This window comes from Vulpes lagopus, chromosome 4, assembly GCF_018345385.1.
Source record: "Vulpes lagopus strain Blue_001 chromosome 4, ASM1834538v1, whole genome shotgun sequence".
Classification (NCBI taxonomy): domain Eukaryota; kingdom Metazoa; phylum Chordata; class Mammalia; order Carnivora; family Canidae; genus Vulpes; species Vulpes lagopus.
Window position 1 is genome coordinate 119,882,291 of NC_054827.1, and position 26,075 is coordinate 119,908,365.

At 55.9% G+C, this 26,075-nt stretch overlaps 1 protein-coding gene across 1 annotated transcript in view; it reads left to right on the forward strand.

Annotated features, from left to right (window-relative positions):
* Nucleotides 1–26,075, forward strand: part of SORCS2 (sortilin related VPS10 domain containing receptor 2) — a 458,218-nt gene that overhangs the window by 402,671 nt on the left and 29,472 nt on the right. Inside the window, 5 exon segments of the mRNA XM_041753851.1 lie at nucleotides 5,969–6,148; nucleotides 10,769–10,915; nucleotides 16,662–16,764; nucleotides 19,883–19,959; nucleotides 25,592–25,683. Of these exon segments, the coding sequence (XP_041609785.1) occupies nucleotides 5,969–6,148; nucleotides 10,769–10,915; nucleotides 16,662–16,764; nucleotides 19,883–19,959; nucleotides 25,592–25,683 (599 nt within the window).

Here is a 26,075-nt window from a genome sequence, read left to right on the forward strand (position 1 = left end):
CTGAGCTCCTGGAGGAATGTCACTCGGCCTGTTTCCAGGACTTGTCAGTGGGTTGTAGGTAGTAAGGAAATTTAATAATTTCTCTTCCACCTTTGTTTCCCAAATCACTGCTCACTTCAAGTATCTGTCACTGGGCTGCAGGTTATAAGGACATTTCATTGTATCTACATTTCCTTCTGGAAGCTAGGTTATCGATAAAAATGGCTTTTTCTTGTAAATTGCTAGGGCATTTGTAAACTGAAGGGGACTCATGTCTTGCAGGATTGTGATCTCTATAAGTTAACTCTGTGTTTTTTTCTTTCCTTAGCTTTAGGGCAGCCAGGAATGTCGCACACATCCCACTTGGGGGTGGGGGGGTCATTAGCGGAGTGTCACCCTTTGCTTTGTCCTCAACTAGCCTTCTGTTCCCATCAGTGTCAACAGAGCCCTGCCAGATTTTGTGTTGCATCAGTTCTTTTGGCATTCCTTCTACTTCAAAAGGCATGATTGGTACCATTCTTCTGTTTTAATTCACCTGTCTGTAGAAACTAGAAAAGGTAAACAGGTTTTTATTATCTTTGCCAGCATGCTTTGTTTGAGTTATTTACTTGTAACGATTTTTTTTTAAAATACCACCTTTTTTAACAAGAAAAAATCAGCAAAGGCTATAAACAGATTAAAGGGAAAAAAATCCAGATAACATTCATAAGCTTAAAATAAATGCAAATTTACTTTAAAGTGAAATAGTCCTTTATTTGTAATACCTTTTATAAAATAAAATATAACCCACAAAGCATAAAAATGAAGGAGAAGAGGTACCAACCTGAGGTGGCTCAGTCGGTTGAGCATCTCACTCTTGGCATCGACTCAGGTCATGGTCTCACATGTTGTGGGATTGGGCCCTGCATTGGGGTCCCCACTCAGCCGGGAGTCAGCTTGGGGGATTCTCTCTCCCTCAGCCTCCCCGCTCCGTGTCCATGTGCTCTCTCTCTCAAATCAATCAATCAATCTTAAAAAAAAAAAAAAAGAGAATGAAGGAGGAAGGGGCGGTAGGGGAGGTGGAGGGGCAGGAATCATCAGCTCCTCATCTTGTCACTTAGACAACAGTGGCTCCTACAGAATCTGTCCAGTGCAACTGTTTTAGAACTCTGGTGTCTATTCAGACGCTTGTAGCATCCAGGGGAACATTTGGACAGTAAATCAAGGTTAATTTCCACAATTTCAGCTCTTCCCATGATAGCAGCAGCCCATTCCCCACCCCAGCCTTGCGGCAGGGCCACTATGCTCATGTGCCTGGAGAAGCATGCACATGGATATTCTCCGAATACTGGGGGTCTGCGCTGGGGGTTGATTGCTGCTTCTGATCACGGAGGTATAGACATCCTGGTGCGCAGCCGTTGCTGCAACTAGTACTAGCCGAAGCAGCTTCTAAGGGATTTAAAGGTCAGAGCCTGTTTCCACCCCCTGACTTCCATTTATATTCCCTCTTCTTCCCTTTTGGGAGCTGGACATTTAGAGACTATGACATTCAAAAGCAACCACACATACGTTGAAATTTAGAAGAGTCGCCGAGCATGCCCAGGGGAAATCTCAGGTTCACTTAAGTTTCTACCTCAGACTGATCCCTGATACAGAAACAAAAAACAACAAACCCTTAGGAAAAGAGAGAAACTGATTTCCAGAGTTACCACATTATTAGATTCCAATATCCAGCTTTCAGTAGCAACAACAAATTACAAGGCAAAATATATATATATATATATATATGATTCGATCAAAGGAGAAAAAGCATTAGAAACTGTCCCTGAGAAGACGAGATGGCAACCCTACCAGACAAAGACTTTACTACAACTGTCCTGAAGATGCTCAGAGAGCTAAAGGAAACCATGAAGCAAGTCAAGGAAACAATGTACAAATTAACAAAATAGACACAACCAAGAAATAGGTTGAAAATGTTAAAAGGAACCAAAAATAAATTCTGTAGTGAAAACAACCAATCATTGAAATGCAAAATTTGCTAGGAGGGTTGGAAAGCAGGTTTGAGCAGACAGAGGAAAGACTCTGAGAACTTGAAGGTGAGACCATTGATGTTATGGAGTCTGCGGGACAGAAAGAGAAAAAGGATTGAAGAGAAGTGAGCATCTGAGGGGCTGGTGGGACACCAGCAAATATATCAACATAGGCATTGTGGGCATCCCAAAAGGAGAGGCATGAGATAGGGGCAGGGAGATTATGTAAAGAAGCAATGGGAGTTCCTGGGGGCTCAGTTGGTTAAATACCCAACTCTTGATTATGGCTCAGGTCATGATCTCATGAATCGTGGGATTGAGCCCTGTGTTGGGCTCCAAGCTCAGTGCAGAGTCTGCTTGGGTTTCTCACCCCCTTTCCCTCTGCCTTTCCTCCATCTCTCTATCTCTCAAATGTAATAAATAAAACCTTTTTTTTTAAAAAAAGGCAGCAATGGCCCAAACTCTCCCAAATTAATGAAATACATGAATATAAATATTTAAAAATGCTTGATGAACTCCAAGTAGTGGAACACAATGAGTTCCACACCCAGATGCATTATAATCAATGATTAAAAGATAAAAAAACAATCCAATAAAAAATAAATAAATAAGTCACAGAGATGAAAAAAAGTACAGCATAGGGAATATAGTCAATAATATTGCAATAATATTTTATGGTGACAGGTGTTGACTACACCTACCCTGGTAAGCACTGCATAATGTATAGAATTGTTGAATCAATATGTTGAAACTAACGTAACACTGTATGTCAACTATACTTAATAAAAAATAATGATTAAAAAGTAAAAAATAAAAAATAAAAGTCTTGAAAACAGCAAGAGAGAAGCAGCTCATCAGGTATGAGGATCCTCAATGAGGTAACCAGCAGATTTCCCATTGGAAACCTTGGAGCCGGAAGGCGGTGAGTTGCTATATATGCAAGGTGCTCACAGAATGTGATGAAGATGCTGGTTCATTAGACTGTTCTGTGCACTTTATGTAAAAGTCTACAGGGAAATTTCCCTAATCATGCTTATTACAAGTGTTTTTTACACTTTCCAAAATCACTTCTTTAAAATGTATTCCCTACAGCTAATGGAACAGTACGCGTGTATATGCTGTTTTTACTGGCTTGCTTCCCCATTTCTTATTTCCATAACAGTCCTACCTCCTCCTTCCTCAAGATAATGGCTGTAAAACTCCTAGAGACTTCTCAATATTCATTCTTTCCCGTGTCTTTGCTTTAACAAATCCCCCATTTTTAGCTGGTACATTGCTTACCAGTACAAGACCACATTTCCCAGCTCCCCCTGCAACGACAAGCGGCTATGTCTCCAACATCTGGCCCACACGTTCAGAAGCGGAGCTGCCATGCAACCAGAAGGAGCCTCTGTTCCTGGTGACTTTGTCCAGCTTCCGTACCCGTCTGCCCACCTCTGGACTTCTTTTACATGTAGGAGGAAGGCGCTATCTTGTTTGAATCACTATTTTTCCCCTCCAGTTTCTGTTACTAGAAACCAAACCTAATTCTCCCTAGTGACAAATATTGACAACTTTGGTATTCCAAGTATCTCCCCAGGCTACACACACACACACACACACACACACACACACACACACATATCTACAAATGTACAGACATCAGACTGTTACCTATGTCCTTTGTTTAAAAAACGGAACCAACGAACGTTTCTGGCTTCTAACTCTTCTTTTTAGAGACAGAGACATAAATTCAAATGTAAGCCAGCACTGCACATTATTTATCTCTTCTCTATTATCTATTACCATATTCTGTAATCAGCAAAGATTCTCAAGAGGCCGTTCTCAGTATTGGCATGCATGAAGTGGAATGAGCACCCGTTAGCCATGCTGGAGGGCAAAGAATGAATATAAACTCTCAGGACAGTCACTTACTTTGCAAGAGGAGCTTTAAAAATGCTCATATTCTCCAACGCAGCAATATCCCTTAAAATTTACATTCAGGACGTGATCAGAGAGGCAGAGACCAACGTGTAGGAACGTTCAGGACTGTTCTGCATGTAATGTTGGAGATGCTGATGGCTTGCCAGCGGGGAAATCGTTCAAAGAGACATGGTAAATCCACAAAATGGAATAGCACGTACTCATTAAAAATGGTGTTTATGCATAACTCTCATGACAGAGGAGCGTGCTCCCCATGTAATGAGAGACAGCGGGATGCTGCAGGCTGTACATGAAAAACACGTATCACTCACACTCGGGAAAAGGCCCCAAAGTAAACATTTTTGAATGTTAGTATCAGGTCTCATCTAGGGATGGGTTTGCTGGCAGCTTTTAGCCACATCATACATTTTTCATTGCTTCCCAGATTCTAGTAAGCATCTCTCCCGTGTACTTGCCCAGGTGCACAGGAGACGAGGTTGGATTTCATGCCATAGTGGTTAATGTTGGGTGCGTGCTGTCTGACGGATGCAGGCGCTGCCTGAGCCCGGGCCCACCTGCTCCTGTTGAGGCAGCAGGATGACCAAACCCCAGTGGACACAGTGCAGTTTGGCCTGTGGCCGGGAGCACAGGAATGGGATGGGGGTTGGGAGAGCAGAGCAGTGATAAGCTTGATTCGTGCCAGGCTCCACATGTATCCCTGGGACTCCCCCATGACCCTCTTCTCTCATACTGTGGATGGGAACTGCCAAGCCCTGTGTCCCTGACCTCGACAATCTTCCCTGGTGACAAGCTTCTTGGTTCCAGTCATTGCTGCGTGTTAGATTTCAGTCCATAGACAAAGGGCCCCAGCTCGTGCTTGCAGGGGCCTCCCTGGTTGGGAGGTGCACGGTCAGTGCTTCAGAGCAACACGTCCCGTTTCTGCAAAGCCCCTACAGCACAGGGGTACGGCAGGGGGGTGCCGGCCATCACTACTGTGTCCCACCCAGGCAGCCAGACCTTCATCCGCTGGAGGCCTCACCCCCTGGACAGAATAGAGACTCAGTGTGCTATTAGACAAAGAAGCTTACCCATCTGTTCCCGCCTAATACCAGCTGGGAAGACATAGGGAGAAGCATTCCCCGAAAGTGCAGCAGCCCTGCCCTGGGCGGGGATGGAGGGGTCCGCCTCTCCTCTGCAGGTGCTGGCTGGTGATGCCCGGCTCACCCTTGCGTTTTCAGCGTCTGTATTGCCAGCAGGGCAGTGAAGGTTTTGGAGTGACGGACGGGAAGTAGTGCTGGAGAGTAAAAGCCTGTTGTGGCTCTGAAGTGGGCCTGTTCCCAGGGCTCCCACCCAGCGCTGTGCACTGGCTGGGAGACAAAAGATAAATGAAGCAAGGATGGTCCGGGGTTCCTTCTTCTTCCCTTTTATGTGATTGGGTTTTGTCTGTTTCTGAATTGTAAAATTCGGAATGGAGCCTCAAGATGACTGCCGGGTGGCTTAATCCAAATCTGCCATCCCCCAGGGGACATTCCCGAGGGCAGAGCCCGCCTGTGGCTCCCTGCTGAGGCCTAGCACCTGGTACAGTGCCTGGCACACAGTAGGTGCCTAATGAATGCATGGTGAGTGCATGAACCAAAAGAAGACTCACCCAATCCTCAGGATGGGCCTGCAGGGGAGACCCAGCCCCTGTGTCCCCAGAGGTGACACTGGAGGTGCATGGAGGAAGTCCTCCACACAACAGGGACAGATGGACAGATGGCCTGACACAGGGCTGGGAGGAGGGGGCCTCCGTGTGCCCCACTGTGTGCCTGGGCCGTCCCTCCCACAACCCAGTATGGAGGCCAGGGCATCACCTCCGTGTTGGTGGTGGGAGAACTGAGGCCCAAGGGGATATAGGGACTTGTCCCAGGTCACCAAGCCGAGGGCAGAAGCAGGATGAAAATCTGGGTTAGGGGGACTCTGGGAGAGCCGTGAGCAGCACCCCCAGGCCTGAGCCCTGCCCCATCCCCTCAGGGCTCACACTCCCACGCCCACCTCCTGCTCACCTCTGACCCTTCCCCCCCACCACGTGTTCCCAGGATCTGCAGATCATCAGCACGGACGAGAACCAGGTGTTCGTGGCGGTGCAGGAGTGGTACCAGATGGACACCTACAACCTGTACCAGTCGGACCCGCGCGGCGTGCGCTACTCTCTGGTGCTGGAGGACGTGCGAAGCTCCCGGCAGGCGGAGGAGAGTGTGGTCATCGACATCCTCGAGGTGGGATGATCGCCAGAGAGAGATCTGGGGGTGTGGCCCCGGGTGCTGGGTGCGGGGTGTCGGGGCCAGGCCTCACTGCGTTCCTCACTCTCCCCTGCCCGTCCCCCCCCCACCCCCGTCGTCTCTAAGACTATCTCAAGTCTGCAAATATTTCGGTGAGGGACCATGTATTGGATGGAGGCTTTGCAGGCCAAGAGGATGCTGTGTAGGTACTTTCAGACAAAGAGGGAAAACATAGTCTCTTTGACAAAGTTCAAAATTTGATAATGGAGTGCAAATCCTCTGTAATACAGGTATGCTGAGAAGGGATGGGATTCTTTGGGGCGCTCTAGTTTGCTGAATTGGGGGTCAGTGTTAGAGGTCTGCATCACGGCCGGGATCGCAGGCCACCATCTGTAAAGCCAGTTCTGGCTCACACTCCAAAGCCTGAAAGCCGGTGCAGTGTGGTTTGTACCTAAGGGCCAGAGGCTCCGGCTCTGACTCTGTCCCAGCACCCTCAGCGTCCCTGCCTCGCTGCCTCTCCCCCTGCCCTCTCCCTGGAGCCCTGCCTCAACTGTCTCCCACGGAAGCCTGTGCTCGTGCTCTTCTGACGCAAGGGCCCGATCGGAGGCTCCAAACAGGGGCTTCTGGCTCCCACGCCAGGTGCCACCCCTGCACCATCTCACTTGGTACTTGGATTCCACGGACATCCATGACACGGTCCCTTTCTTGGACTGGGTCACCTCCTCTGTTCTGGTCACACCAGAGCCACAGAGGGGGCCTCTCGGCCCATGTTCAGGTCAGGAGCCTGAAGCTCAGAGAAAGTAAGCGACCTGCCTGGACAGACACAGGAAGCAAAGCCAAGAAACCAGAACCAGCCCAGGCCTGTAGGCCCCAAGCCTGGTGCCAGCCTCCTCACTGGCGCTCCCTGGCTCCGTCCTTCACTTTTAGGCTCTCAGCTCATGCCTTGTCCTCTGGGATCCCCCCTCCCTTGTGGGAACAGAGCAAGTGCCCTACTGCAGTAAATGCTGGAGTGTGTGTGGGTGCGTGGATGCTAGCAGAGCCTGGAGCAGGCAGTGGGGTTCATCTGCCGCATGGGAGGCTGGAGGCAGCCTCCAGAGAGATCCAGCACTCCTGCCTTCACCTCTGAGCTGTTAAGGAGCAGCAGGGAACCACTTTCCCAAAGAAAGGAATGAATGTAATCATGTGTTTACAATGAGAGCCCATTTGCAGGGCTTCTTCCCTAGGGGGAAGCAGAGGAACACTGCCTGTGGCCCTGATCTTTTGCTAGAGATGGCCTGTCCTGTCCAAGGTGGCCACCGTCCCCCTCCCCAGGCCCTGTCCTGCAGAACCTCCAGGGAGGCACTGGGCACATCCCAGACCTGGCGCTGAATGGTGTCCGGCTGCTGCACAGCACAGCTGGCGGGGGGAGAGGGAGCGGGTGACGGTGGCTCAGGAAGGGGACCAGGACCAGGGGCTGTGCACAGGGACATGTCCCATGGCCCACTGTGTGCACAGGTGTCTGCAGCGCTGGTCCCACATGCCAGGCTCTGGGCCTCTCCCTCAGTCAGGGAGGAACACGCAGCCCCTCACAGAGCTGCCGGCCTCTGTGAGAAGACCAGCTCCCAACGGTGGCTCCGATCTGTGTGCCAGCACCCAGGGGATGCAGTGGGTGGCAATCGCCCAGTCCAGGGTGGGAGTCAGGGAGTGCTTCCTGGAGGAGAGGATGCAGATTGAGTTGAGATGGAGCAGAATTAGCCATCTGGGGAACTCGGGAACAAGTAATCTGTGGACAAAAACCACGAAATAAGAGGACATGAGGAGCTAGAGGAGGTTCACAGTGGCCTGTCATATAGGTGACACCTGCTGCCCACCCACCTCACGGGGGACACTGCTTCCCTGAAATCCAGCTGATGGGGGCCGTGGGTTGTGGTTACAAGCACAGCTCTGGAGCTGCACAGCCTGCATTCAAATCCCAGTTCTGGTTTGTGTTTGCTCTGTGACCTGGGCAGGCTCCTTAACTTCTCTGTGCTTCAGTTTCTCATCAAGAGATGAGGGTGGCAGTGGCGCTTTCCTCAGAGGATTGCTGTGCAGTTTCAGGGACATAGGGCTCCTTGAACACGGAGAGCAGTGTCTGGTGCCAGGTCCGTGCTCCACAAGCCCTCCACCATATACTGAGCAGTGGCCTTTCCCAGGGATTTGAGCTGACGCACAGGAAAGACCTGGCCCGGAACCTGGCCTGCGAGGTCCTCCACACGTGCCACTTACGATCATGGTTATCATTTCTCCAATGGCGCATCAGGGAAAAATGCTTTGTCGCAGACGTCACAGGCAAATATTGCGCCAGAAGGCCTGGCTTTCAGGTGCCGTGAGCTGGCACCTCCCAGGTTCAAGGAGAGACACTGGCCCTTTTCTGCATGCCTCCATGCTGGAGCTTGGGTTAGGAATGGGGGTTCAGGGGATCCCCGTCTTGCCCCTGCCCCTGAAGAGTCCTGGCCACAGGTGGGAGGCAGCCATCATAGCCGGGTGAATGGGGACCCCCAGCCTATGTGGCCCTGTCAGTCCCTGGAACCTGTGCCCGTGACCTTGGCTGGAGAAAGAGTCTTTGCCACTGTCATTAGGTGAAGGGCCTTGAGATGAGAGCATGAAGATTCTCCACTCAGGCCCCAGATCCAAGGACAAAGGTCCTCTGGAGTCAGAAGAGGAGATGCAGACACAGGGAGGTGGCCACGTGAAGACAGGGGAGACGTTGGGGAGATGTGGACACAGGCCCATGACCCCTGAGCTACCAGACACTGGAAGAGACAAGGGAGGGTCCTCCCTGGGAACTCCAGGGGGAGCGCAGCCCCAGCCACACCTCAATTTTGGGCTTCTGGGCTCTGGGCTGTGAGGACAGATGTCTGGTTAGCCTCCCAGTTTGTGGTGCTTGGTTACGGCAGCCACAGGAGCAAATACAGCCCTGAAGGGGCCTGTGTGAGGTCACGTCGATGTTGGGAGCCATGGCCCCTCTGCTCAGAGGAAGCCTGGGGTGGGTGCTGCCCAGACTCGCCATGTGCCACCTGCCATCACCCGGACATGAGGCATCTGTGCTATAATGGGCTGCTGGGTGTTTTCACGGAGGCCAGCAGAACATGACATGGCAATTATGGAATAAAGCCACTCAGCCCTGGGCAAATCCTCATGTGACCTGCCCTTAGGGTTTCAGGGAGGCCCCTGGACCCAGCGCTGGACCCAGGTGAGCAGGAGGCAGAGCGATGTCACCATGTGTGGGAGAAGGGGTCGTGGTCCTCCACGCCCCAGGCTGTCGCTACAGGGAGACCAGCTCCAGCTTTGTCTGCAGGATGGGGGCTGGACACCCTTCCCACCTGGAGCGACATCCTGTGTAGATGCGCATGGCACAGGGCAGTTAAAGTTGGTGGGATCAAGAGGGTCCCTGAAAGGGGGTGCTGACGAGGAGGGTCAGAGCCTGGAGCCTCCAGGATGAGCCGGCCCTGCGACCCCAGGGGGACCCCTGTGCTGGACTTCTGACCTCCAGAACTGTGACGCAATGAAGTGTTATAAGCCACCAGCCCACATTACTCCGATAGAGCAGCCCCAGGGCGCACATCTACCCTCCACTCGTGTCTTTCCTTCGGTCGCCCTGCTCTCCCCACGCAGGGACATGTGGCGGGCCTATGTGCTGGGTGCGGGGCAGCGCTGGCCCCGGTGTCATGGGCAGCTCCTTGATGGCGCACTTGAACCTCGCTTGCCTGCTGCAGAGAGGGCGCTCAGGAACTGTGCATCGTCATGTGACAGAAGCAGATTCCTCAGCCTGGGTAAATCCCATGGCTCCCCGAGGCTCCAGTTTCTTGGGCTCCCTCCAAGAAGTAGTGACATGTTGCCCATGGAGGAGCAGCCACAGCCGCAGGTGCACAGGAGGCTCCTGGGGGCCCGGCCACACCGGTGGGTCTCGATAGCTGTACATCCGAGGCCCTCGTTTGGGAGGAACTGGCGGGGAGAGCCCGCCTATGTGTGCTCAGGACACTGACCTAGAGGCCTTTGCTGATATTCAGACTTTCTCATGGGCCCAGTCAGTAGCCAAGTGTTGGCTGTGTTTGGGCTCACTGCACGGGCACCCTGGAAACACTGAGAAGGGGGACAAGGTGAATCTGAGCCCCTGGCCAGGGAGGGGGTGGTCAGTGCCCACCCCATGTCCTCCCTACCTGGCATTTTTGTGGGGGCTGAGCTGAGGGAATCTGGAGGAGAGCCCAGCGTACTGGCGTCGGCCCAGGCCCTGTGGGTCCAGTGGAGGGAGGCATGGTTCAGGGGCTCTGGGGTGGAGATGGGGTGACCGTGACACCCAGGCATGGCAGGACCAGGGCTCTGCTCACTGTCTGATGGCCAACGTCTGGGCCTGGGACGGCAGCTCTGTGTCACACAGGCACCCAGGGGCTTTAGGGGCCACAGTCTGTCACCCTCACCCCCTGAGCCACACTCACCTCCAGAATGTATGCAGATCACCTCAGCTCTGGGGCTCTTCCTGGTGTGAAATGCGGCCCTGTGGACAGAGCTCTTAGCAAGGGGTTGGCACATGGTGCATGCTCTGTTGTCAGGGGGTTCCCCGGATGGGTATTTACGGCACTTCTTGCATTGCTGTTCCAGGTCCGAGGGGTGAAAGGAGTCTTCTTGGCGAACCAAAAAACCAATGGCAAGGTGGTCACACTTATAACTTACAACAAGGGCCGTGACTGGGATCACCTGAGGCCACCCAGCATGGACATGAATGGAAAACCCACCAACTGTGAGCCAGTAAGTGCTTCCCTGATCCCGCACTGACCCCAGGGTTGCGGGGGGGGGGGGGGGGCAGTGGGGGGGGAGATGCACAGGTGCACAGGGCATCCGTGAAGAAACCTCCAGAGGCTGAGGCAGGGATGTCTGAGAAGGGCCATCAGGGAGACAGGAACCACGGACTTCTCTGGGCATGGCAGAGAGGGTCCCTGTGAAGCCCCTCCTTTACTGAAGGGTTACCTGGAGGTCAGAGAGGAGCAGTGCACCAGTCAGCTGCTGGCCGCAATGTTGCCGTGTAACAAAGCTGCAACAACAATCTCACATTTTCCACATCAGGGCTGGGCTTACTCACAGATGTAGGGGGCAGCTGATTGTGGAGGGGGTCTGCTCCCTCCCTGTATCCAGCCTCCCCCTCCTCCTGGGACCAGGCTGGCACACCCTCACGGCGATGGCAGAGGTGTGAGGGGGTGAGCAGAAGCAGGCAAGCACACGGCAAGCCTGCTGTGTTACATCTGCTAGATCGATGGGCCGGCGTGCAGGACCAGGATGTGCATGCACTCTGCCTGGGGGGCAGGGGGGTGACTGGGATAAGTGGCCAGGCTGGGCCACAGCCCAAATGTCTCGAGCCCCAGGCCAGTCCCTCTATCCCAGGGGTGCCTCTCTCATGGATACCAGTGTAGGCTGCCCCAGTTTGTTGATTGCCCTGGGAGCAGGAGGCTGGATTTCTCTCTGGCCCTTGCTTGGCCACCGGGAGGTGTGGGTGACATGCAGGCCCATGCCGGTGGGGTGGAAAGATGGAGCACTAAGGGGCCCTGGCCTGAGGCAGGCTGCTCAGTGCCCCGCGGACCTGCCTCTCCTTGCTCCATGGGGAGCTCCCCCCCAGCACCAGCACCAGGACCTCCCCTGGCTGCTCAGAGTGGGATGGCATGAGGTCTGGAGTTAGAGCTGCACAGAGCAAGCAGGCAGGGCTGAGCCTGTCCCTTCCCGTCTGCACTGCCCCCTCCCCATGCTGTCCTGTGGGCCTGGAATGCCTTTTCCTTTTGCTTCGTCCAGCAAACTCCTATTGACACCTGAAAACTTGCTTCTCTGTTTTCCACTGGCCGTGACTGTGAGTCCCTCGGAGGTAGGAACCATGATCCAGATGCCTGAGCCCGTCTGTAGCTCTGTCTCTCTGTACACAGAAAGAAGGACGGTGTCTATTTTATAGGGATATTTGTTCAGTAAAGATACACGGGTAGCTACCGTGTGGGGGGCGCTGTTCTGGGCGTTTGGAATAGATCAACACACGAACCAAAAGACAGTCCTGCCCTCCTGGGATCCTGCCTGGATCTGTGCAGCACAGACCCCCGCCCCCCTACCCTGCCGGAGTGTAGAACAATCTAGGCAGAGTGGGTCCCTCCCTCCTCCTCGGGGACACTGACCCCCCTCCCCAGAGGCCCAGGCAGCAGCGTCAGCCTGGCTGGGACGGCCCTTGCTCGGTGACTCCGGGCCCAGGCCTCCCCTTGCCCCCCGGGGCCTGCGCCCAGCCTCGGCACAGGGCCCTCCCACCGAGACTGCAGGGAAATAACACCTGTCGACCCTCGTGAGGAAGTAATTACCTGCCGCTTGTAGAAAGTCTTCGGAGAACAGGAATGCCGCGAAGGGCTCATTTTTGTATCATCAGCAGCAAAGTTAAGCCATATTAATCTGTCAAAGCAAGTTTTTTGCTAAGAATAGATTCTTGTCTGCAATTATGCAGCTCAGTGAGGAGATAACGTTCATGAGATTCATGTCCCTGCATTAAAATAACAGAAGTAAAAGGAGGCTGGTGGAGTGTGCGGCCCCAGCAGCCTGTGGAGAACCCAGCGAGCGCCAGGAGAGAGAAAGCCGGCGGGGCGCCAAAGACAGAAGGCAAAGGCGGTGTCTCTGGACGGTGGCAGCAGCACGGGGCAGGGGGCGCGGGGGGCGCGGGGGGCGCAGGGGGCAAGGGGTGGCACAAGCCTGGTCGCTCACCTGGCTTTCCTCACTGGCTGTGTCTTTCCCTCGGCCACGTGTCCTCTGCATGAACAGAGGGTTCACTTCTCCTTGCAAAGGGGGTTCCTGCCTATTGCCGAATACAGAAGTGTGTAAACAGGGAGATGAGGTCCAGCCATAACTGGATCACCCAGAAATAATAATAATTGGGGATTTTCCTGACAATCTTTTAGCTTATAATGCAGTTCAAGAGTCATCACGGGGCCCCTGACATGTGTGTGATTTGTCTTCTGTCTTTCTCTTAACTCTGGGTTGCTGGCACTTCTCCGGGCTGTAGCCTGGCTCTCTGCTGGGCAGATTTCCTGCTGGGAACGGGGACTTATGACATAGATGAGTGTCAGGATCGGTTCTGTTTCGGGAGGATAAATCCTATTTGGAAGTGGTTTGAATCAGTTTGCATCTTAATTCAGAATGAAAACCCATTAGCTCTGAGCCCCTCTCAAACCCAGGCTGTCAAGGAGGGGGTGCTGGGGGTGTCGTGGTCTCCCTATGTGGCTGGCCTCACACCAACCCAAGCCCTGGGGCCACCTTTCTCGGGACAGGGTATTCAGCGCACAATACTGTGGCACCAGCCTACCCTTGGGGGTGACCCCTGACCCCCTCTGACAGCCCTTTCCCTGACTCAGGGTATCTGAGTGCCCTGGGCTGGGCCCCCACAGTTCCACCTCACCCCGCTCCCCCAGCCCTCCACTTGCGCGGTTCAGACATGTCTGGGGGCGATGATGAGGCCTTATGTCAAGCTGCCAGACACCAGCAGAGCACCCCCTAGCAGCTCCAGGACTGGCTGGAAGAGAGCTGTCCGCAGGCCCTCCATGGCCCCAAAGGGGACCCCAGCTCTGGCCGCACCTGCCAGCATCCTGTGGGCCACAGCTGACCGCACAAAACCCAAGTAGTGCTCCGCCAGGACAGCCCACCAGCAGGGGTGAGGGGAGACAGCCAGGTTCCTCGACGCAGGACCCTCTGCCGTGCTCTACCCACTGCACACACGGTCATACCATGTGCACGGTGCATCAGGAGACGTGCAAAGCCTGGTGGCAGCCCAAGGAGGCCAGCCCAGAGTGTGGGCAGCTCCAGGCCCCACCTGGCCCACCCGGAAACCAGGGGCACTGAGGCAGGGCTGTGCTACCTCCCTTCTCTAACACATCCCTGGTGAGGCTTTTTTCTTCTGACTCAGGGTTATCTTGTACCACTGGAAGCCGGCCCTGCCCACAGAGGTCACGGCTGCCAGGATGCTCATCCCCTGGTAGCTGGCCCTGCCCATACAGGTCATGGACACCTGGGTACCTGTTCCCCGGGAGCCGGTGCTGCTCACAGAGGTTATGGCTGCCAGGATGCCTGTCCCCTGGGAGCCGGCCCTGCCCACAGAGGTCATGGACACCTAGGTACCTATCTCTCGGGAGCCAGCCCTGCCCACAGAGGTCACACCTGCCAGGATGCCCGTCCCCTGGGAGCTGGCCCTGCCCACAGAGGTCATGGCTGCCAGGATGCCCGTCCCCTGGGAGCCGGCCCTGCCCACAGAGGTCATAGGAATCTCTCTGCCCCTTAGTGTTTGGTCACCAGGTGGGAGAAGAAGAGAACTGAGTGGTCTCACCAAAGAGACTAGCTCCCTACTCTGCTTTTCAATCATAAGAAGTCAGGAGAAAACCTGAACAGGCAAAGTCTTACTCCACAGTTTTGGGAGGGAGGTTTGTCTTGTTGGATCCAAGAGCTCCTAGACTGGGCTCTCCTCCACTGACTCAGTGACTCTGTGCTCACCTGCAGCATGGGCTCCCCGACCCCACAATCCCCACCCCACGCCCAGCCCCTGCCCGGCACCATCTGCTTCCTGTAGACTCCCTGCCTGGGCTTCTCATGTGGATGACCCCAGTGCACAGGGCACAGCTAACCCATCTTTAGGAGCCCAGCACAGACAGGAAAGCAGGTCCCAACTGGACTGGGCCCTGGGGCCACCACCTGGTGCCGTCTGACCTGGGTCACCGTCCAACTTACTAAATGGTTTTGTTTTTAACTTAGAGGCATGGGGGTCACAGGGTCACTCCTGTGTGCCTCTGCCTGCCTGTCACTGCCAGGAAACTGATGCCTAGAGTGGCCCACAAAATTAGAGGCGCCTCCTAAATTAGAAGCTGGATCTCTCAGTACTTGGTTCCACAATAATTCTAAACTGGAGATTTTTCCAGGAAATAAAAGAGGGCCAAAGAAATTATTACTTTTCTAATAAGTAAGAAATTAAGCAAATGTTCTCTGGGGGTGGGTGGCACCCCGATGTTCTTTCCGAAAGCTGTACTGTGTTAATCCAGTAATGCTGTGAAGTAGAGAAAGAAAGAGAGACCCAGAGACTCTGAGCACTTTTTCCAGAGTCACACAGCTTTTAGTGGGTACAAGGATTGAAAACGTAGCCCTGTCCATGGCTCCAGCTATTCCAGGCCTGGGGAATTCCGACATGGGGGACACCCCAAAGGCTGACCCCAAGAACCCCTTTGAGGTCTCTGGTGGGCCTCCTGCTCCCTTTCCTGTGTTATCAAGGTGGGCCTGGCCAGTCAGGCCCCAGAGCCCACCTCCCAGGCTTCAGGACGGACGAGAGAAGAAGCAGGTGCTACGGGCAGCCCTGGGGTATGGCTGATGGTCCCTGCCAGGTGGAGCCCCTGGTGCCCCCACAGTGCTGTGTAGAGACCTGGGAGCTCATCCTATGGCTCTACATTCAGTCATGGGGGTGCCCAAGGGGTGCCGGCAAGATTGTGGCATTGAGCGTCTGAGGTCTGGGGAGACTCGGGGAGGCCACAGCCACAGGGCACATCCGTCTCAGTTCATCTGTCCTCCCTGGACCCCCAGGCCCACCCAGGGACGAGCTGGGGTGCAGGCGGCCAGGAGGAGACAGGTGGGTGTGAGGGGGTGTCTTCCCCCCCAGGAGGCCAGACAGGAAGCTACTCATGCCTCCTCCTCCTGGGAGGCTCCTGGCCCAGTTTGGCCTGGATGGAAGCGCATCCCCTCCCAGGGAGACACCCACAGGCTCTGAGTGTGGACACTGGATCCAGGCACCCTGGATGGTAGCCCAGCCTCACCATGGCCCTTGGGCAGGTCGCTTAGATGCTCTCTGCTTCAGTTTCCCCACTGGTGAAACAGGGGTGGTGGCGGGGATGTGGAGAACGTCAGTGACGTGTAGTGCTGAGCTCAGCGCTGGCACAGAGGCAGCCATCAGCCCACGTGGGTCGCCACTGGAATTATCATTACACCCAGTTTTCCTACCCCTCCAGCCAGGATGCCCCCCAGTGCTGCCCTCTGGACACACATGATGTTTGCCTCTGGGCTCTTCACAGAAGGTGCAGGGCTGCTGGGGTGTCTTCAGCTGTTCCGTGGTGCCTGGGCTACAGTGGCTGCTAGGAGGCCCCCAGGAGCGGGTCTGGATGGATGGATGGACAGACGGACAGATGTGGCCACAGGCTATGCAGGCTCCAGGAGTCACATTCTGTCATCGGGCACTGCACATGGGAATGCCTCCTCCATGCTGGGAGTGCTCTTTCGTGCTGGGAGAACCCTCCCTTGGAGAAGCCCGACTGGCTTCATTCACAGCCAGTCACCCTGGACCCGATGGCCTCCACTCTGCAATCAGCCCCGGAGCCTCCTTCCTGCCCTTCATCCCCTCTCCCAGATGCTCCTGCCTCTGCCTTCCCACCTGAAAAGCCTCATTCCTACCTTTCTTGGGAACATGTCTCCCACCTGAATGCTGACCTTGGCCCCTTCTTTCCCCCGCCTGCAGCCGGACTGCCACCTCCATCTGCACCTGCGATGGGCAGACAACCCTTACGTGTCGGGCACCGTGCACACCAAAGACACTGCCCCGGGCCTCATCATGGGTGCAGGTAGGAGGCTGCCTGAGGGGAGCTCCATCCTCAAGGGTAGAGCTGGATGGCTCTGGGCCTGGCACAATCATGGCACACCCCAAGGGATGAATGCATGGCCCAGAGTGGGCACACAATACATGTTGCTGCGTGGGAAGATGGATGGATGGATGGATGGATGGATGGATGGATGGATGATGATGGATGACTGGATAATGGATGGATGGATAGATGGATGGATAATGGGTGAATGACGGATGGATGGATGGATGGATGAATAGATGGGTGATGGATGGATGGCCAACCTAAGGATGGGACAGGGGTGAACATCGGAGGATGAGTGAAGGGATAGGTGGGTGGCTGGAAGCGTGGACAATTGGATGGCTGGATCACAGAATGGTGAATGGATCAATAGAGGAAGAAGTGGATGCATGTGTGGATGGATGGATGGATGGATGGATGGATGATGGATGGATGGATGGAAGGAAGAATGATTCGTGTCATGGCTGACATGTTGATTCCTGAAGAAGGTTCTAGTTCAGTCAAGGAGTGAGAGAGACACATACACCAAACGTGAGAAAAAATATCAAAGCAGAGTCGTGCATGTGCCTGTCAATGTAGGTTAACTAGAGCCTCCTTCAGGGGTGAGTACCTGTGCGCTGAGGGAACACAAGCTAAACTAAGGTTTATTTAACTTCAAATAATCTTTCAAAATTAAAAGTATGTGTTTTGAAAGCATATTGCTAGGCAGCGGCGGGTGTCTTATCTTCCTTGTGTGTTGAGGGTTATGGGCCATTCTGCACCCAGCACTGGGACAGCCCCCGCCCCTGCTAGTGCCACTGCCGGGAGGGAAGGGAAAATGAGCAGATGTGTGGAAAGGCCTTCCCTCTGTCCAGGCACTGAGCTCCTAATCACAGCACCAGGCCAGAGAGGTTCACCCCCCCTCCCCATTACAGGGGAGCAAGCGGGAGCTCAGGAGTGGGATTACCTGCCCCACCTGCAGACTGTCACTCAGGAAGCCTGAAAACCAACCCAGGCTCCCGAGTGAGGGGACACCCACAGGGCGCGCCTGCCTCCCGGTCCCTCAAAGGCACTGTTCTGGTTGGATGAATCCCCAAATTCTCAACGAAAATACAAAAGGCACAATTTTAAATGTTTCCATGACTCAAAGGCCTCCCACACCCAGAACGCACTTCCTGGCTGCCCACGGATGCTGTGAGGATCTAGACGCATGTCACTCATTGTGCTCACTCAGAGACTGGGGAGCCCAGCCGAACCCCCAGGCCCTGCAGAGAGAGGGTGGGCCCTCTGCAGCCTCCCTGCCCCTCCCTTAGTCATGTCCCCTGGGCCTCAGTTTCCCCATCTGTAAAATGAGGGCACCGCCTCCGTGTTTCTCAGGCCTTCTGCTCTGACAGCCTGGGGACGCACTCCGTGGATTTCCCTTTATTTTTCCCCAATGCCTGTCGGGTGACTGGCAGCCTGACAGCTCTGGGGGACGGAGCAAGGAAAGCAGATAGCATCCCTTGGAAGAGAGACATCTGCACCGTGGAAGCCCAGACAGGGAGCTCGCCTGCTGAGTCTTACTGACGCCGCAGCACTCGCCGCGCGGCTCCGCGTGTGATGCATGCAGGCCGGCGCGTGTCTGCTGGCATCTGCACTGCTGCGGAGATCAAGGGCAGCCCTCCTCCCCTCCCATCCCCGCCATTCCATTCATTCGTTCACCTGCTCCTTTCATGCATTCACGGCCATCTCTCAGCACCTTCTGTTTGCCAGGTGGAGAGAGGGTACCCAGTTCAGCACCTGCCCCTCTGCCCCTGTCTCCTCCACGTGCCTTCCCACCTCCACACCACTGACCAGGTGTTCTCTCCACCAGGCACACCCTTTCCTTCTCCCTTGGCCAGCACGCCTTTGTCTCTCCAGGTACAGCTTGGTGGTCACTCCCTGTGGGAGTCTCCTCTTGATGGCCTCCCTTCCTGGGTCCATTAGTTGTCCCCTGTCTGCTCTCACGATTCCTTGGGCTTCCAGATATCCTGGCTCTGTGTGTAGTTGCATGGCACACTTCTTCCCCCGCTGGGCTGAGCAGAGGCTGTGGTTTATTCAGCTCCGACCCCCCATGGCTCAGCACAGGGGCAGGGCAGAGAGCAGGTTCTCAGCAAATCCTGTTGAATAAGTGTGGGAATGGGTGAGTGGGTGGAGTTGATGAAGAGAAATATGGGGATGGAGGGATGACAGGTGAGTGGATGGGTGGATAAATTAATAAAGGATCCATTGATGGATGATGGAGGGATGAGTGGATGGATGGATGATGGATACATGGATGGATGGATGGATGATGGAGGGATGGCGGGTGGATGGATGGATGGGTGGGTGGATGGATGGATTGATGGGTGGATGGGTGGATGGATGGATGGGTGGATGGATGGATGGATGGATGGATGGATGGATGGATGGGTGGATGGATAGATGGGTGGATGGATGGATGGATGGATGGATGGATGGGTGGATGGATGGATGGATGGATGGATGGATAGATGGGTGGATGGGTGGATGGATGGATGGGTGGGTGGATGGATGGGTGGATGGATGGGTGGATGGATGGATGGGCTTAACTAGCCTCCCACTTGTAATTCCCATGCTGCCCTGGACCTCTGGTCTCCCCTAAACCCAGCCCTGGGAAGCTGGCTCCAAATGCAAACCAGCTGTGTCCTGCCCCCAGTATAAAGCCTGCCAGGCGCCCTCATGACCCCACCCTGGCCCGCCTGGAGCATATTCTCCTAGCCAGCCCCTGATTGGCACTCCACATTTATTCTTGAACCACTTATTCCCCGTGGACCCCTCAAGTGCCTGCACTCCGCCTGTGTCAGGGCCCTGCCGGGGCTGCCTGAGGCTGGCTTTCTTTGGGCCAGGCTCATCCGTTACTGCATAGACTAGGACCCAGAGCCCAGACACAGGGGTTCTGTAGGCCGGTGAGTATAAGGAGAAGGCAGAGGGGGCATGCCTGTGGGTGGCTTTGAGTGTGGGAGATGGAGACTCAGGGCACACGTAACTCTTGTGTGGGGATTTGTCTGGGCACAGACCTTGGAAAGGCCCAAAGCTGGCTGATCCTAAGAGCAACCCTGCCCCTGTTCTTCTGGACCAGGTAACCTGGGCTCGCAGCTGGTGGAATATAAGGAAGAAATGTACATCACGTCAGACTGCGGGCACACCTGGCGGCAGGTAAGGAGGCAGGGGGCCTGATACCTGCCCCATACCCATTCTGCTGATGATTGGATCTGTGGTCCCCTTCCCTCCCAGAGGAGTTCTGAGACTTAGGTATTCACCCTCCAGCCAGCCTGACTGGGGGAACACAGGGCTCCTCTTAGCAGGTGTTGATGTCTGCCATGTAAGCCACTGCTGGGGGGTTAGAGACCTGACCTGTGTCTTCACATGGTCAGACCCGTTACTGTGGGGGTCTAAGCAAAGGCAGTGAATGCCAGGGATGGGGCTGGAGCTGCCATCCTGGTGGGGAGCCACACGGTGCCTTGGAGGCTGGGGCTGAGCTCTTCTGGGAGCCCCGAGGACAGGACGCAGGGACCATAGGTGATACCCAGGTCCCTGGCAGGGGTGACTGTTGGGTATATGGCAAAGACATGGAAGAGAAGGAGAAAGTGAGGGAGGAACAGGCTTGACGGAGCCTTGCAGAGTCTGTGTTGGGGGGCCTGGGAGGTGTGCAGGGGTGAGGATTCGAGGTAGCAGTGGGCCTGAGAAGAGAAAGTGGAGAAGCAGTTCTGTAGGAGATGGTTGGACCTGCCAGGGTTCCTCTGCACAGGGCCCACGTGGAGCTGACATCTCAGCCTGGAGGGCGGGCAGTGGGCTGTGGGCGCCAGCGTCCCCGGCAGTGCAGTCACGGGCACGCTGTGAAGGACCCGGCGTCAGGTCCACCAACTGCATGGAGTGACAGCCCCTGCTTTTCACACTGCAGAGAATGCACTAAACTTTCGTGTGCGTCTGCCCTTCCAGACAGCGTCAGGAGTTGTACTTTGGGGCAGGTTTTCCATGGTGAGGCTCCACTTGTAGCTACTACCCCCCACCGCCCAGGTCACGCTCAGGACAAATATGTCAAGCCCAAAGGTACCCCGTCTACCTACAGCCTGGGTATAAGGCCCTGACATTTTTAATCATATGCAAGAAACAAGGAATTTTAAAAAGGGCAAAAGAGACTTACTGTGTTAGAATATTTCTATTTTGCTAAAACCTGTGAAATGTGCCCAAACTTCCTTAAAGGTCACCGTCTGTCCATTTATTAAGGAAGCGTGCCCCCCCCCCCCCCCGTGAGATTAAGGAGGCCAGGGTGAAGCAGACGAGGTGTTCTAATTTTGTAGAAACCGATGGTGAGGTATCCCCAGTGACCCCTGTTGTTGAGGAACTTTCTGGGATTCCACACTTGGGGATGTGGGAATTGGAACGCTGGTTCCGGTGGGGAGCGGGAGGCCTGGCCTTGCGGGGCAGAGGTGTGGGGTAGGGGTGCTAGAGCCCGGGGAGCAGAGGAGGGGTGCTGTGTGCCTGTGTGCGAGAAGAACATGCTCTGCGGGGTTTGGCGTTCACTGGGGAGTGGGAGGCAGCGGCGGCGGTGGCCGAGGACAGGCTGGACAGTCGCTCGAGGCAGGGCAGCCTACTGAGTGTAGGCAGACTGTCAGGGACGTCAGACGTCCCAGGAGAACTCTCAGAATCGGAATTACAGATGACAGCGTGTATCCGCTTAATGGACATAACCTTTTAAAAACATGAGTTTCCCTAGGATGATGAACATAACAAAGCAGGAAACATTCAAGGAGTCTCCTCGGAGCCTGGGGTGCAGGGGAGGCGGGAAGGGGCGTGATGGGAAGGGGACACCGCCTGCCCCTGGGCCCCACTGCCTGCGGCGGGCGCAGAGGGGCTGCTGATCAAGGCACCGAAACCACGGCGATGGGTGTTCAAAGCCCCTCTAGCCCCATTGGTGGGGGTCAGGACCCAGACTCCCCTCTTGCTGAGTCCCAGGCTAATGGGAGTGGGGTTGCTCTGGGGCACCCCCTGGGGTAACTAGGGGAGATACCCTATCTTGGGAGTGAGATGTGCCCGTGCCCTGCCCGTTCTCTGGGGGGAGCCAGCGCCAGAGGGCAGGAGGCACAGCCCAGGGTAGACGGGGCCCCTGCTCTGGGACAACCAGGCTCTGAGAACCCACTTGGGGTGGTTCCCTTGGACCACATTTGGCCCCACGGCCTGATCCCCCAAGAAAGAACATGGATCAGACCCCCAATGGAGCAAGAATGGGGGTTCCTGTGGGGCAGACAGACCCTCTGCAAGTTCAGAGCAATGGAAGCAGCGCCCAAGGGGAGACTTCACCTCTACCTCTGGACTCCAGCACCCAAACAGAGAGGACCCGGAGCGCTGGGTCTGTTGGATGGGTGGACACTTGGGGAGGAATGTTATGAACCTTCCTTCCACACAGTGTCCTAAGATCTGCAGACTGTCACCTCCCTCATCCAGGAACCTCTACCTCTGTTCATGAGTCCTCCAGTAGCACCTTCCTGAGCGAATGGTTAAGAGGGACAACATCAGGCACACCTATTCCTCCGACCCCTGCAGATGGGGCCACAAGCCTGGGGAGTGAGTGCTGCAGGGGTGTATCTAGGGAGCACCCCAGTTACTGCTGTGAGCCCCCACTCCAGCCTGCAGCCTCGTCACACCCAAAACACAGCCTGTCCTCCTCCCACTGGGTGTGTCCTGCTGGTGGATACAGGAGGCCCACGGACTAGGAGTCACAGTGGAAGGCCGGGGGCTGGGTTCCAGGCCCAGGGTCCATCCTGGCTTTGCCAGCTACCAGCTATGGGGCTTCAGACAAACCCTGTGCATCTCTGCACCTCTGGTCTCTCTTTGGAAAATGGGGAAATGACCTCTGAGCGTGGTTGCCATTAACAGGACCGTGTACGTGCAGCCAAGGCCACCACGCCGACCACCCTGCCCTCTTCCTTCTCATCCCCCGCTGTGCCCCCCGCCTGCAGACATGTTTGAAAGCAGAGTTCATGGGATGCCTGGGTGGCTCAGCGGTTGAACATCTGCCTTTGGGTCAGGGCATGATCCTGGGGTCCTGGGATCGAGTCCCACATCGGGCTCCCCACAGGGAGGCTATGTCTCCCTCTGCCTGTGTCTCTGCCTCTCTCTCTCTCTTTGTCCCTCGTGAATAAATAAATACAATCTTAAAAAAAAAAAAAAGAAAAAGAAAAAAGAAAGCAAGCAAGCCAACAAGAAAGCAGACTGCTTTCTGGGTTCTCCTGGAGAAGCCGGCCTGCAACTCAGCTGAGCCGGCCCAGCCTGGCCCACCGCACCCCTGCAGGGTGCCTGGTGGGGTCCTGGAGGGGCTCCACCGTGCTTGGTCCTGTAGCTGCCCCTTTTCTGGGTCACTTCTCCTGACCTGACAACCTCCTGCTCTAAATACTAAGTAAGGGGGAGAGGGCAGGGTTTCCACCATTTCTCCTAAGTGGCCTTTCTTCCTTATTCAAGTCATGGTGTTTGCTAGAGAATTCCTGTGAGCCGTGGGAAACCCCAGCAGGACTTGGAGGAGGTGCAGTTGTCTGGGGAAGAGCCTTGCAGGCTGAGGGAGCAGCGTGTGCGAAGGGCCTGCAGCATGTTCAGGAAAAGGAGGCCAGGGTGGCTGGTGTGTGTGAGGGTGGGAGAAAGTAGGCGGGGCATCTCCTGCAGAGCCCAGGAGGCCATGAAAGGGTTTGGAGGGGATTCTAAAAGCCTCGGGGGAGGGGAGGGCCCCGGGAAGGTTCTGGTGGGGTTGGGGCTGGAGGATGTGATGTATGTCAGGGCTGCACCCACCCAGGTCTGCTAAAGTTCCACATTCCTAGGATGTGGGGCCTCTGCTCCGTGCCCCCCGCACCACACCCTCCACACCGCGCCCCCCACCACACCCTCCACACCGTGTCCTGCTGGCTCCCCGAAAATCCGACCCTCGAATAAGGAAAGACTCGCGATGGAGGAGCGGGGAGAAGGCGAAGGCGCTGCCTGAAGTTCTGTTGAGTTTCCTGTTCCCGCTCAGTCATCTCCTAGAACATTCCCCGCAAGTCAGGAAGCTTTCAGGTCCACCTGCCCAGGCAGGGTGGGCGTCTGCTTGCAGGGGCCGGCTGAGCCGCACTTTTTCGGGCCCGGCCCAGTGCTAAGTGGGGCCACATCACCCCCAGCTCCGTGGCCCCTGCCCCCGGGCCCCCAGTGCACAGATGGCCGGCTCGGCCAGCCCGCACGCCACCACTGTGGATACCTGGACAGGCTGGCACGGAGGACTGCTGGGCAAGGGGCTGGGCTGTGTGTGTGCACACGTGTGCATGTGTATGTGTGCGTGTGCGTGTGTGTGTGTGTGTGTGTGTGTGTAGGGGGCAGTCCTGGCTCTGTTTCATCTCCTCCTGGGCCTGGGGCAAGGAGCTGGGGTGTGCATGCGTGTATGTGTGTGTGTATGTGTGTGTAGAGGGTGGTCCTGGCTCTGTCCCTGGGGGTGAGGGGCTGGGGTGTGCATGCGTGTGTGTGTGTGTGTGTGTGTGTGTGTATGTGTGTGTGTAGGGGGGTGGTCCTGCCTCCATCCAGGCTCCTGTCCTGGGACAAGTTGTTAGGGTGCATGTGTATGTGTGTGTGTGCATGTGTGTGCATATGTGTGTACACGTGTGTGTGCGTGCATGTGTGCATGTGTGTACGCACGCGTGTGTGTGTGTGTGCATGTGCGTAGGGGGGTGGTCCTGGCTCCATCCTGTCTCCTCCTGTCCCGGGGCGAGGGACTAGGGTGCATGTGTGTGGGTGTGTGTGCATGTGGGTGTGTGTCGGGGGCGGTCCTGGATCCATCCCGTCTCCTCCCGAGCTTCCCTGCACTCCTGCCAGGACACCCACAGGTCCTGACGCTCAGACGGTCAGGAGGTGGCGCTGATTTTCCGGGAGCCAGCAGGACACGGTGTGGAGGGCGTGGTGGGGGGCGTGGTGGGAGGTGAGTGTGGCCAGTGGTGGGGCCCCTCCCTGGGAGAGGTGCAGGGGAGGTGCCAGCGCCCCCTCTGGGCAGGGTGGAGCCCTAGACATTTGTGCTCACGGATGATGTAGCAGAGGCCCCTGCGCCCTGGCGCCTTAGGAGCTGCACCCCTGCCTCCAGCCTGTGGCGAGGCCCTGGCCTGCACCCCCACCCCGGCCTGGCTTCCTCATGAGCCCAAGGCCACCAGGGGAGCTTCCTCCTGTGTGATCCCTATCCAGGCCTCATGACCATGCGTCACCTGAAGACTTAGCGGCCATTCATTCATTCACTCCCTTCCTCATCCACCCATTCATTCATCCCCACACGGCTTGCCGCCCACAGGCACTCTCAGCTCTCTGCTGGGCCAGGAAGGGGACTCAGGCCCTGCCTGGCAGGAGCCTCCCGGCTGGAGGAGACAATGACAAATGGGCCCAGAGACATTCCCCATCCAGCCTGGCTTCAGGGAGGGCTTCCTGGAAGAGGTGGCACGTCACCTGGGTCTTAATGTCAAATAGGGCTTTGCTGACGTCTGTGATTTCTTTCTCACCTTCACGTCGTCCACCACATTGGTGTGAGCTTTTCCTGGGCAGGGGGCCGCCTGCGGCGTTTATGTGCAACGTTCTTATGTCAGTGGTCCAGACACCGCCACGCTCATTGTCATCCCGTGGGCAGAGTCTGGTGGTGTGGGGGAGCGTGGGGAGGGCCTTGGGGACAGGGGAGCCCCAGGCTGGCCCTGCCTCCGGGAGCTGGCCTCTGCTGGTGCCCCGCAGCCCCCGTGTGTTCACTGCTCTGCCCCCGGAGGGTGACCTGCCCTCAGAGTGTCACCTGTCCCCTCTGCAGGTGTTCGAGGAGGAGCACCACGTCCTCTACCTGGACCATGGTGGCGTGATCGCAGCAATCAAGGACACCTCCATCCCCTTGAAGATCCTCAAGTAATGCAGGGGGTGGGGGGCAGCATGCGGGCAGGGGCCAGGGCAGGCAGTGTGGGCAGGGCTCTGCCTCCTGGGAGCTGCTCTAGGGCAGGCAGGGGGATGCAGGGAAATGTCACAGTACGGTCAAGGAGCTGGCTGGAGGGAGGCCTGGGAGGGCTTCCCAGAGGAGGTGACGTCCATCAAGTTAGTCAAGGGGAGGAGGCAGGGCCAGGCAAGGAGGCCAGCCGGATGTGCCCAGGTGAGAGCGCGTTTGGGTCAGCTTCAGAGCTCTGGAGGCGTTTGTGGGGAAGTGAGGGCACGTGTGAACTCCGGACTCAGAAGGTGCAGCTCAGGAAGCTGCTAGGAAGCCGATATCACTTGAGTCTGAAAAAGAGTTTCCTGCACTGCAAGCT